This window comes from Rhododendron vialii, chromosome 12a, assembly GCF_030253575.1.
Source record: "Rhododendron vialii isolate Sample 1 chromosome 12a, ASM3025357v1".
In the NCBI taxonomy this organism is placed as follows: Eukaryota; Viridiplantae; Streptophyta; class Magnoliopsida; order Ericales; family Ericaceae; genus Rhododendron; species Rhododendron vialii.
The window spans coordinates 7,240,224-7,252,581 of record NC_080568.1 but is presented as its reverse complement, the minus strand read 5'-3'; the positions used below and the strand labels follow the sequence as shown (position 1 = coordinate 7,252,581).

General features: G+C 40.1%; 1 protein-coding gene across 2 annotated transcripts; it reads right to left on the bottom strand.

The window, feature by feature from the left end:
- Window positions 1-8,413: 8,413 nt before the first annotated feature.
- On the bottom strand, window positions 8,414-11,558 carry LOC131310380 (small ribosomal subunit protein uS11y). Of its 2 annotated transcripts, XM_058337364.1 has the most exons (6): window positions 11,408-11,557; window positions 10,344-10,466; window positions 10,145-10,190; window positions 9,460-9,545; window positions 9,042-9,171; window positions 8,414-8,687 (listed from the first exon to the last, which is right to left on the bottom strand). In XM_058337364.1, the coding sequence occupies exons 1-6, from the start codon at window positions 11,408-11,410 to the stop codon at window positions 8,620-8,622; spliced, it is 456 nt and encodes a 151-aa protein (XP_058193347.1). In that variant the 5' UTR covers window positions 11,411-11,557; the 3' UTR covers window positions 8,414-8,619. The 2 variants fall into 2 exon arrangements, with proteins under 2 accessions (XP_058193347.1, XP_058193346.1); XM_058337363.1 differs by having other exon boundaries at window positions 8,414-9,171; window positions 11,408-11,558.
- Between the last annotated feature and the right edge of the window lie 800 nt (window positions 11,559-12,358).

Below are 12,358 nucleotides of genomic sequence, written 5' to 3'. Positions count from 1 at the left end.
ACGGGTAGCTTAGTTTTATGCCATTATTTTGTCCCCATATTGTTTATGGGGTATTTTATTAATTTGTAGGGCTTTACAACCTTTAAATTGTATATTATGCCGCCTATAAACTGCGTGGTTTGTCCTGTGTGTGCACTGGTCCTTCCAGAGCCCAGATGGTTTGAGAATAAGAGCTGTGGGTTTGAGCTCACCGGCGCGCGCATGTCTTGGAGTTGTGCGCGCAGGAATAAACAGCATGCATTGACTTGTTCAGTGCATACTGGTTTCTTCCTATGTACGTCACTCCAAAACAGGGGTCTCCCAGTTTGTTTAAACTCCCACAGCAGTCTGTTCTCATCCTATGCTAACTGTTCATCCATGCTATCATTCACATCTTGCAAATATGTTACAGTTTTAAATCCCCGATTAACTGTTCCCCTGCCTTATTTGGCTAAAAATTGATTAATCAAACTGAATCGCAAACAAACATCTTTCGTAAATGCCTAAGTAGAAACCGATCTCCGGATTGGGCGAGAGGGGTACCACAAAACCCTTCCCCTCTTGTAACCTAGCTCTCGAACCCAGATATGGTTATGACGGACTGGTTCATTAACTTTTTCAAAATCAAAACAGCGCGACAAGTGCTTCGAAATACGGTTCCTTGGGTGTCGGACCTTCAAACCCGAGTGGCAACTCTGTATTTTCGCGAGCGCTTGTCGTCTAGCTTAAAGCGCTCCGGCGAACCGGCATTTTTCTCTCCTTGGGAAGGGAACGGAATCCTTTTCCCAAAAAGAAGAAAAGGGCACGCATACCCACAGTGGCGACTCTGCTAGGGATTGAACCAATATTGGTCTATACTTAGAGTTTAAAACACTTGAGAACAATCCCACAAAAGCCTGTCAAAATAGAGAGGTTCGCGCTGCTAAAGAAAGGATTGGTGAGACCTCGTGTCCGGCCATCCTGCCTGGGGCTTTTTCGATTGTTCTCTTGTGTAGTTTCTTTTAAGTATTGACTAAATAAAGAGAGCCAAATTTGAAAAGGTATTTGCGAATTTGCGATTCTGTTCCATTATTCAAATTCTTTAGCATTTTTCATATGCATCGATGTGGGATAAAGCCGCGTTGGATCGTTTTGGCAATCCGGCACGGTTTACCAGAGCCCGGGGACCCAGAATGACCGACAACCTTCGACGATGATGAGTCATTCTACCGTTCGACTATTGCTCTGCGGTTACGCGGGCAGCGGGAGGTATATCTTGGCTTTAGTCCAAGGAACCCGTTACAAACCAAAACCAACCTTTGCATATACAAAAGCACTAGAACTCTCTAAACTAGGATAGGTACCCATAGGGTAAGATTATTTGCATCTAACCCCACATACTGTCTACGTGTTACTGCTTTCCCTATCGCATGTACTGTACATACATACCGTTTTGCGTAGGAGCATGTTTAGGGCGGCTTCTAGGTTGTCTCTCTTTCAAGTCTGTCTTATACTTATTAGGACACTGTTAGACCCGATAAAGAGTCGTGCATCTCGATGGTACACGTTGCTAATTTTCAAAGTCCTTAGATCATAGAGACTTTGAGAAATCAAACCTTTTTAAGCCCTTGCCTCATGCCTGATTGAAGTTTCAACTGAAAATAAAGAACCACAAAGCATGGATGTCGTGTCACTGGCACTACCCAGGTTGAAGTGCGAAGTCACTATACACCGCAGCATTCAAAGTTAAGGTGTCATGTCATCAATACCAAGTTGTTCCGAATTTCAAGTTGAAACTTCAAGAACGAAATAGACAAAGGCTTAGTCTGTTTTGACATCTCTTAGTGTTAGTCGATTTATTCAAATGATACATCTCGAAAAGAAATTTGAGGATTTTGGTAGTGTTCGAACATCATGAGACGGACTTGTTTGTAGTTGTAGAGTCTAAGAGGACACCGACGATGTCAACATGTACATTGCATTTTAATTACTGCAGGAACCTCACTAAGTTCTCGTTTACTTTGCTGTCCGAAGCTTTAGGCCATCTCACTGAAGGGAATAGCCAAACCTACTTGGGTTAGTCTGTCGGGGTTGTTACACCTTCGCTTCCAAGGTTATATCACCTACCTCGTTCATCAATTCAGAATGGCAGTACAAATGGAGCTGGCTGAGCTCAGGAAAGCTGTGGAGGAATTGGGTCACAAGATGGACAAACAGATGATTATGGTCCAGGGACTCGTTGGCCTCGTTACCTCTATAGCCCCGCAGCTAGATATGGGGCTAGTCAAAGAACCTCTTTAAGCCTATCACTCTCCAACGGTTGGAATCAAACTATGCTCGGGAGACATGTTCAATGACCAGATTGAATTCCATAAGGCTAGGACTCATTCGAATGAGGATGTTGATTCCGTTGTCGAAGCCATTGCCAAAGGGGAGGACATGCTTAGTGATGAATTCAGCCCCGAGGGCAAAAGAATGCATCCTGTTGATGAGGCAATGTGTTGCAACTGCAAAGCAAACAAGGGTCCTGCTTTGAACTCTCAATTCACTCGTCGGAACCCACCGAGGGTTTTCTCATATTTCGATGCACCTTTAGCCTCGGTTTATGAGAGGCTCCTCGATGCTGGTTCCATCAAGCCCCTCAATCCAACTTCATTGCCCAAGAATCCCTCTGCCAATTTCAAATATAACCTCTTTTGCTCCTACCATCAAATGCCTGGCCATTCAACCAATGCCCGTTTTCGGCTTCGACATGCCATTCAAGATCTCATCGATTGTGGCATCATCCTAGCCCCATCTCCATCAAAAGTTACCACATCCAAACCTATCCCCAATATCATCCCAGAAAATCAACCCAAGCCGACTGTACCCATCCCGTCCAAGCCTGAGGACAGCTTCCTGGCACCAGTTTGTGCAATTGGGACTTTCTCTGCCAACATCTGGACTGATAGTGATGAGGGGCTTGCAAAGGGGAGGACTGACCGGCTGAGGTCCATTGATCAAAAGAGCACCGAGTAGGTTTGGTCGAAGAAACTGAGGAAGCCGAAGTGCTGTTGCTTGGGCCTGACACCCGCTGGATCCTACCTCTTTTTGTGGAAGCTATGGGTAGCTTTTTAAATATTGCATTTTCAAACCGCGTCTAGTTTGCATTGGCGTTTTGTCTGAGTCTGACATATAGTCTTTTGAGTCATCTAAATCTACCTCTGAGTCGGAGGTTGCGCCTCTTGACTCTCCACGTCGTAGCTTTTATTTCAAGTTTTGAGTCTGCTATACTTGGCAACCCCGAGGGGCTTTCTTTATGATATGCATTATCTTGCTTCTAAGTACTTTGCTGGCTTGTGAATCAACTGTGTCGACCCAGATGATGAAGGGATAGATTTCGATGGGGTCATCCCCAAGAAAATGTGTTCCCTCGCCGAAAGGGAAGACGAAAGGCATGCTCAGCCTATTAATTGAAATAGTAGTTTTCAAATGAACTTGAAAGGTGAAGTAGACCTTCAAATAGTTCAAATTGGTTCAACACAGTCCCCAGAGGAGCATTGCGCCTGGTCAAACAAGCTCGAAGAGTTCATTAACATCCTGGCGTGGTCTCACAGAAGACACGTCTGGTGTTAATCCTGAGATAAAAGAAGTATCAAATTCGCCTGCTACCAGATGCTAAGCCAAAAAGCAAAAGCTCAGAAGGTCCAGCGCCACATACCATGTTCAAGTTTGTAGGAACAGCCTTTCGCCAAGCACAAGTTAGAAAGTTCAAAATTGGCCTGGAGCGAGGCATGTCAACTGAAACACTCTGGACTCTATGCTATCAAAAGCCATCTTATTTGGGGCTATAGCCAAACGTCATCGACCTCGGCAACAAATCAATACCTTGGTCAACATGGATCAATTCAGAAGCCTTTTCCCTGAGAGAAGCTCGTTGGGCTGAAAACCCCAAGGGTGGGCAGTTTCAAGCAAAAATTAGAGCAGCCTGCTAGACTGAGAACCTATGAAGGCGGTTTAGGCAAAAGTAAAGGCAATATTTGAAAGCTCGCTAGACCGAAAACCCGAATGGGCAGTTCTAGGCAAAAGTTAGAGCGTAAAAGGTGAGGTAAAACACACGAGTGAACCTTAGCCTGAACTACGTTTTGACCTGATTCCCTAGCTTGGGATACGTAGGCAGTTTCTCATTGAGACTCGGTCATAATCTATCAATTGGATCCATGGTTGACGTTTGATACACATCAAAGGTCGAAAATGATCGAAGATCAAGCTGCATGGGAGGCGTCTGAAAGGGGGAAAACCTTTTGTCTTTCAGTTTTATTGCAAACTACTAATTCAATTTCAAAGCTGAGCATAAAGCCTTAAAAGATTTTAAGCATCAAAAACAAAATGAAATGCTTGCGAGGCCTAACGGCTCACAGTTTATTCTAAGTTCAGCGAAGTCTGGTGTGAGCAGTTGCAGTAGCTTTGCAGTCATGTGCGCTAGTTTGAGGTTCACGCGCACTTATTCGTAGTTATGTGCGTTGGTCTCAACCCTACGCGCGCTTTTTCAATTTGCGCAGCGATCAATAGCAGTCAGCTACTGTCTTCGAGTCCTGTTCAAGGGGCTTTTACCAAGTTTTGTCATGTTGTGCAGACCTAATGTGACTGCACGGGGGTGTCGGTTTCAGTCCGGGCCTATATGTGTCTTTATCTGCGTCTTGTGTCCGTTTTTGTGGCATTTTTCTAGATTTCAATCCATTGTCATGTCGATATGCTTTTCTCAGTTCTATTTGTTCATCCAGGTCACCGTACATATGTTTGACCTTACAAGTGTCAGTTTCACCTGTTTAAAAGGATATTGTGAGTTTTGGCACGTTAATACCCAAAATTTCATTATTTTCCATATGTCTAAGGATCCTCATCGTATCCTGGGGTCTTTCTCCCTTTTTCTTCGAGCTAGGCACATTTGTACATGTATGTGTGTCTGTGTGTTGACTCAATTCACTTATCAATGCAAATTAGATATTAGCGCATGGTTTATATGTCAATAAATTGAAAAAATGCAATTTTTACATTGCTACCCTTGCTTTTGTAATCCACAAGCTGTGGAATCTTATGGACGGCAAGGGCACGTCAGCCCAAGGCCAAGCAAAGCATATCTCTGGGGCTTATCCGCCCAAGCATCGAAGAAAGGGCATGCAGGCCCAATGCCACACCGCTATATGTCAACTGGGCACGCCAGCCCGCTCAAGTGTCTCTCTATCTAGATGCGCATCTCAGAAGCAAAAGACAATAAAGTATTGAGGCTCGGTGATAGCCCTTAAGTATCGTTGTCCTCTTAGGAGCCGCCCTTAGCTTGTGTCTGCATTTTCAATTTGTGCATTCATACAACATTGCATATTGTGTATCAAATGTTTAAAGCAGGAAAATTCTATCAAGTGTCAAAGCATGCCTATACGGTATCAAAGGCAGCAGGTAAACAGGATTTTGGAAATCATGCCTGTGGCCTAGTTCCTTTTGGGATTGGAGCCAGAATTGCTTCTTTGGGTTAGTATAAGTATGGGGGAATGCCACACGCCACTTTCCTTGTCTCATTTGCCATGGTAACCATCAAGCACACAACCTCGCTGTCCTACTCTGTTGGCACTATGCACCTTGACTAATAATATCTTTGGGGGACCAAATACGATGTGACAATAACTTAGCAAGGTAGCACGCCAGAGTTATCAATTTCGATAGAAATCTTTCCTTCTTTGTCCATGTTTGTTAGATGGGTCTTGAGTCTTGACTCTGCTATAAAAATCTTTCAATCACTAACGGTCATGTTACTAAAATTCCATAAAGCAACAAAAATTTGGTAAAGTCGCATGTCATTATATCATAGAACTGATGAGAAGAGCCTTTCCTCATCTTTCCGTGTTGGTTCCGTATAACAATGTGAGCTTGACTCGTTCAAAAAATCTTACAATCACTCAAGGCATATTTCTTTGGATTCCAAAGAGCCACAAAGACATGGAAAATACATATGTAATTATTAGAGAATAGACAAGAATAGCATCTCCTCATTTTTCCATCTTTGTTTTGTCTTAGAAAAATCTTGCAACAATTGATTGAGAACCTCATGATTCAAAAAATCTTGTAACAATTGATTGAGAACCTCATGTTTTATCATTAGAAATTGATGGCCATGTTCTTACCACTCTGTACAACAACTAGCATGCAAAGACTTGTCAAAGTCAATTCAGTGTCATTATCATAGAATAGAACTCGTTGGAAAAATCTTGCAATCAGACTCCATGCATAAAGTAGCTAAGACTTGGTAACGTCTCTTTGTAGTGGATATTTATTGGTGATTTCATATTCGTCTCCATCGATTTTAGCGTTTATTGTGGAACTTGGCTCATTGAAAAATCTTGCAATGGGTATTTATTCATTACTACTAACATGGCGTGCAGGAGAGGCGAGCTATATTTCTGAAGAGGGGCGAGACTATACATTTTGATAATAAGATTTTTTTTTCAATGTAATAGTATTATTTTTTTAGAATCGTAGGGCGGTAGGGGGGGGCAACTGCCCCTACTAGCCCCCCTCTGTCTCCATCCTTGCTTACGTACCCCTCGATCATTCCCCTCTCATAATCTTCTTGGGGAAATGACGGCCAAGAAAAAAAAAGTACTCCTTAGTCTTATATAATTCTAAAAGTGGTCTTGGAAATCATTTTCCTCATTCTAAATTGGAAGCGCTTTTGATTCTGTGACTCTGAATTTAGATCAGCAAAAAAATTCAAATAGGCAATTGATAATGCCAAAACCAATATTGTTCCTGCCAAAATATCAGTGATAGCTCCTCATAGAATTACTTATTTACCCTCCAACATCACTGACTTTTCAAACCTCATCTTTTTCTACGAGAAGCTGCCTTTCATACGTCATTTGGCCGGAATTTTCAAAGCTCAAATGACCAATTGCTCTGCCAAAAATCTTGGGAGCGTCAGCCTTACATATCACTGAAATACCAATTGCTCCTTAGTCTTATATAATATACCATGGTGATTCAACCCAATTCACATCACTATCCAAAATTAAACAGAAACCTTCTTTACTACGTAAAAAAATTTCCTGATGAAATAGAGGTATCAAAATTACAACAAAAACTTTCACCGAAAAAAAAATTTATGACAAAAACGATCAAAAAAAATATGCTGGTAAAAAATAATAAATTTACCTCAAGTCATCCATCCAACCAAAAACACTCCATTTAAAAATAAAAATAATTAAAAAAAAAGATGAACCAAAATATATTATTTTAAAGAAAGAGAAAAAAATAATCCAAAAAGGCTTTTGGATTATTTTTGTCTTGAACTTTTTTAAGATTATGGTAATAGTTTTAACTTTTACATTCCTCTTGAATGGGCGAACCAAAAATCTATAAAAAATAAAAAAAAATTAACTCAAAACTAACAAAAGTGATTTTTTTTTTTTTTTTTTGAGAAACAGTCCACATGTCCTTGATTGATTAAAATAGAGTAAGATCCGAATGGCGAGCCGGCCTCAAGAGGGAAAGCGTTGAAGCTTCGAAGATTTATCACCAGAGCAATTGAAAACCTTAAAGCAAAGATAGAATACTCCTGAAGAGCTCCTGGTTTCAGGGGTTATTTCGTTAAAAAGGATGATGTTGAAAAGTCAGTGATGTAGGAAAGGACGGGCAAGTAAGTAATTCTATGAGGAGCTACCATTAAAGTTTTGGAAGGAACACTTTCGATTTTGGCAGAAACAATACCGGTTTTGGCATTATCAGCTGCCTTAAAATATTTTGACACATTTGAACTTGCTGCAAAGTCAGAAAGCTTAAGCAGTGATCAGAGCAATTCAAAACAAATTATTCAAGCGTTCAAAAGGTCCATGTCATGGCCAACTAGTCGACTAAAAAGGCTAAGCTAACTTAAAGTCACATGATCCAAAAAGGTTGAATCGACAACTTCGATTGATTAAACAAAATTCAGAGCAAATATGTGAAACTACATCGACCTGATTCCGAGTTGAATTTGGATACGTAGCAACTCAAGTGTTCAGGCCGAAGCTAAAAATTCCGAAAACATTGACTTGATTTCGATATTTAGCTTACTCCTAATATCATTTCAGACTAGTTGAATCGGATACGCAAGCAACCCATTCAAATGGGTGCGGTTACAATGATTAAAATGACTCAGGATTGGCATATGATTGGTAAAAAGGTAGGTGCCAACCTAGCACGTTAGCTCTGATCAAAAAAAAAAACCTAGCACGTTAGCATTCTACCCTTCGCTCCAGTAAATTCAGCCAAGTATCAATAACCGCAAGGCATCCAAGAAACCTCAAAAGAGACTACTATAGTAAGACTCTAAATAGATTAGACAACAAAACCTATGATACCCCAATAATTTCCAACACCATATTATTCATGCATCACCAGAAAAGACATTGTTGATGCAGGATAAAAATAAGACAGCAAAGCATAATAAGACAAGCCAGAAGTTCTATAGTTCTCTTTCAAATTCTCGCATTCCGAATCATGACATGTTTAAAACATAATATCCAAACCTACGAAATTCTTCAAAAACCAACAAGAAATAAAGGGCAGCAAGGGAACCAAATATCCCAAGACATAACTGCAGACATGCTAGAACATAATGCAGAACATTGAACATGATAATGCCGCAAATCACAGACGCCTCCCCCTTCTGCCACCCTTTCTGCGTGTACTGTCGGTGGGAATAGGAGTCACATCCTCTGCAACAAGGGAGATGATAAATTAGCAACCATAATTCATCCAGAGAGTTGCATACACAAATGACAATTTCATGAAGCATAGTGAACCTGGAATGAAGTCATTATATATAATACCTATCAGGTTTTGAGAGCAAGAATATATTATCTACCAAAAGGGCGAAGAAATTTGGGAAGTAAAACACAAGCAAAGCATATTTGCAGTGGGATATTCCCCTAGTAAAAACAGAAGTTATAAAAATGAAGGCAATAAAGCTAAACAACCTGAAACCACTTGGTTACCCATTGCAAAAGTACAACAAACAAAACGACAAAAACCTAGTAAAAAACAAGCTGAAAGAAGAGGTTTCTTCATACCAATGCGACCAATTTTCATGCCTGAACGAGCAAGAGCACGGAGGGCAGACTGGGCACCTGGACCAGGCGTCTTGGTTTTGTTACCTCCTGTAGCGCGGAGCTTAATATGAAGAGCATTTATGCCAAGCTCCTGCATTCATCATAGATAGGAGAGTCCAACAGACGTCAGTTCAAGTAATAATCAATACATTATACATGCAATCATACATACAAACTTAAAGTGTGGGGAGAGAGAGAGAGAGATCAATGAAAAGGAAAACACTATAGATGCCAGTTGGGAAAAAAAAATTGAGGAAACTACTCTGCTTTCTTTATGCTATTACATTCAAGAAGAAACTTTCATTATTCAACCGCTCTTTCTAGGGTTGCATGCTCAATCATGTTTGTCTGGCAGAAAATGAACAGAAAGCGCAAAGACCTTGCATCGTTGTGTAACATCTTGGGCTGCAAGCATGGCTGCATAGGGTGAAGATTCATCCCTGTCAGCCTTCACTTTCATTCCACCTGCATTGCAGAAGCACGAAAACATGTCAATGGCCAAAGAGAGGATTAGCTAAAACCATTGAATTGTAATTTTGATACAAGACTTGGAGCTGAAGTTGAATCGCAAGAGGTACATCAGCTCAAAATCACATGCTAGCATATAATATACAATAGGAAAAACACAAACAGAATTGTATATTTTTCTGTATAAAACAACATTTGCTTTACTGTTTTACAATAATATCTTAAACAGAATATGAACCACTGTCCATAACTCGAGAAAATCAGTAACCCTCCCCCCCATCCAAAACAAAAACAAAAAAAAAACAGCCAATGGAGGGTTGGCATCATAATTATCGGGTAGTCTGTGCTCCAGACCATGCAGTATATTGAAATGATTAACGGTGTACCTCATGTGGTTTTTGGAGTTTGTAGAAGAGGTATCTAAGTACAATTTTATTTCTCACACAAAATTTAATTTTCATCATTGAATTTATCACAAAAATTTATGGCTTGAAATTTAACAAAACAGCAATGTGATTTCCGCACTGAGAGTTATCAGACAAGGGCACAGCTCCTCTAGAAAACAACGGACTGTAACAAGAGTCATTACATCATACCAGTAATGCGAACAAGGGTTTCTCTTCCAGACAAATCAGTCACATGCTGTAACATAAACATAACAGTAATAAGTACACAGCCCTCGACACACTTTAAAACATAACAGTAATAAGTAAACATAAACATAAGCATAAAAAGTAATAAGGAAACGGCCCTCAACGAACTTTAACACATAGGAAAAAATGGTACTGTACTCACGATGAATGTGTCATTAAAAGAGGCAAAGATGTGGGCAACACCGAAAACAATCTCCCCATCCCGTACACTGGGACCAAGAGTAACAGTCTCCTCCTTGGGTTCTCTGACTTTCCTGCTCCTTGACTACAACAACTGAATCTTGTTAAAACTCCCACATAGTATTGAACAGCCAAAAGTTACACCCGATCAATAAAATAAAACGCAAACAAAGCAGACCTTGGACGTTGGAAGAGGGAAAAAGAAAGACAACATACATAGCTATGTTTGTCAGAAAAGCTTTTTGTAATTGTGCATATGTGATACTCATAAGAATAAGAAAAAAAAATACTTACATTTGTTATGCCACGAGACATACATTTTCCTATGCGAGACATTTTTCAGGTTTTCACACAACAAAAGGCAGTTGTTGATATACTCTAAGGCATTTGGTTAGAGTTTTCAAAATACTTTACAGTTAAATGAGGCTGAAGGAATGTTGATATTATGCCCAAAATAGATCCACAAGGTATTGCTCAAGGGCAATCTATGCTCAGCACAGATGAACTCAAAGCCCATGGATTTTGTCTCCATAACTATCGAAAAATCCACCAAAACTCACCCTACGACATTTTTCATTACAAGTCATGAAAAATGTGCTTTGCGGAAAAAAATACACACTGTTTCCTTGCCTTTCGTTGAAAGGAACACTGAAAAACGGGTAAAATATTTCTAGGTAGAACACTTAATTCGAAACAAACAGATGCTTTTGAATAAAGTATTCTGCTAACAGTAACACAATTCCCTCGGTATATAGCTGTAACGTTGAGGGAACAATCATAGACTGGTAGATTCTGTTTGTTTTCCTATTCTGATAACAGCATATAACAACTTACACGTTCCCTTTGTTCTATTACTAAAGTGAACGAGGAAAATGTGAACAAGAACACAAACAGATCACCAATACAGTCGTTCTCCGAAATTGCCATAAGAGAAATGGAGATTCAGGGTATCACTCACATCAATCCGATTAAAACAATAACGAGCTACACAGGTTTTCAGATCTATAGAGAGAGAGAGAGACTCACCATGGCTGCAAAGTGGTAAGCGTAGAGAGCAGAGAGAGAAGTCTATATAGCTTCGGAGCTCTGGAAAACCCTAGTGAAGGTTGATAAAGCTCGAGGGATGTATGTTTTCTATTTATATGGCTAGGGTTTGGGAGCTGATCGATTCTACGTCGAATACCGAAATTACCCCCATCCTTTTACCTTTTAATTTCAGTAACTTTCCCTGAGGTTTTCTCATGAATGCAAAATCGTACCCTGAAGTATCTGATATATCACCGTCTGCCTTAATTTGAAGTTATTTATCAAAAGACCCTCTTCTGGCATCTTCCCGTTTGAAACCCTAACAGAACTGATGTCAACATTAATTCGATCATGGGAAATTTGCCGCAACTAATCTCGAAAACAAAACTGAATCTACACCCTTCACACAATAGCCTTCCATACATTCCCAAAGAGAAAATCTTTTTAAAGTGAAACTGTGAATAGTTGTTACAAAGCCAATCGCAACCGTCCAAAACACTTTTGGACGGTCTATATGTTTTTTTGAACTTTTCCAGGAAGGGTTAAACTTCTCTCTAGAAAAGTTTCATTAAACTTCTCTCTAGAAAAGTTTCATTACAGACCATCCAGAACACTTTTGAATGGTCGCGATTGGTTGCTATTGTAAAGAACTTATTTTTGACTCAACCGTGAATAAAATTCTCTTATTCTCAAATTCGCTACCCTCAAGTCAACAACAACCTTTGCAGACCACCTTCACAGGTGAACGTCACGTCCTTTCTCCCATCCTCTCCTTAACCAAATCCTAACTTATGTGCTGGCTTAGCATGTTTTGAGTGTTTTTAGTTTTGGTGAGCATTGGACGTGAAAATAGGCTTAAAAGAGGCTTTTCGTTTGGTTGAAGATTGAAAAAGGAAAGTGTAGAATGCATGAAAACCTTCAAGGAAATGCAAATCAATCTAATTCAGAAGG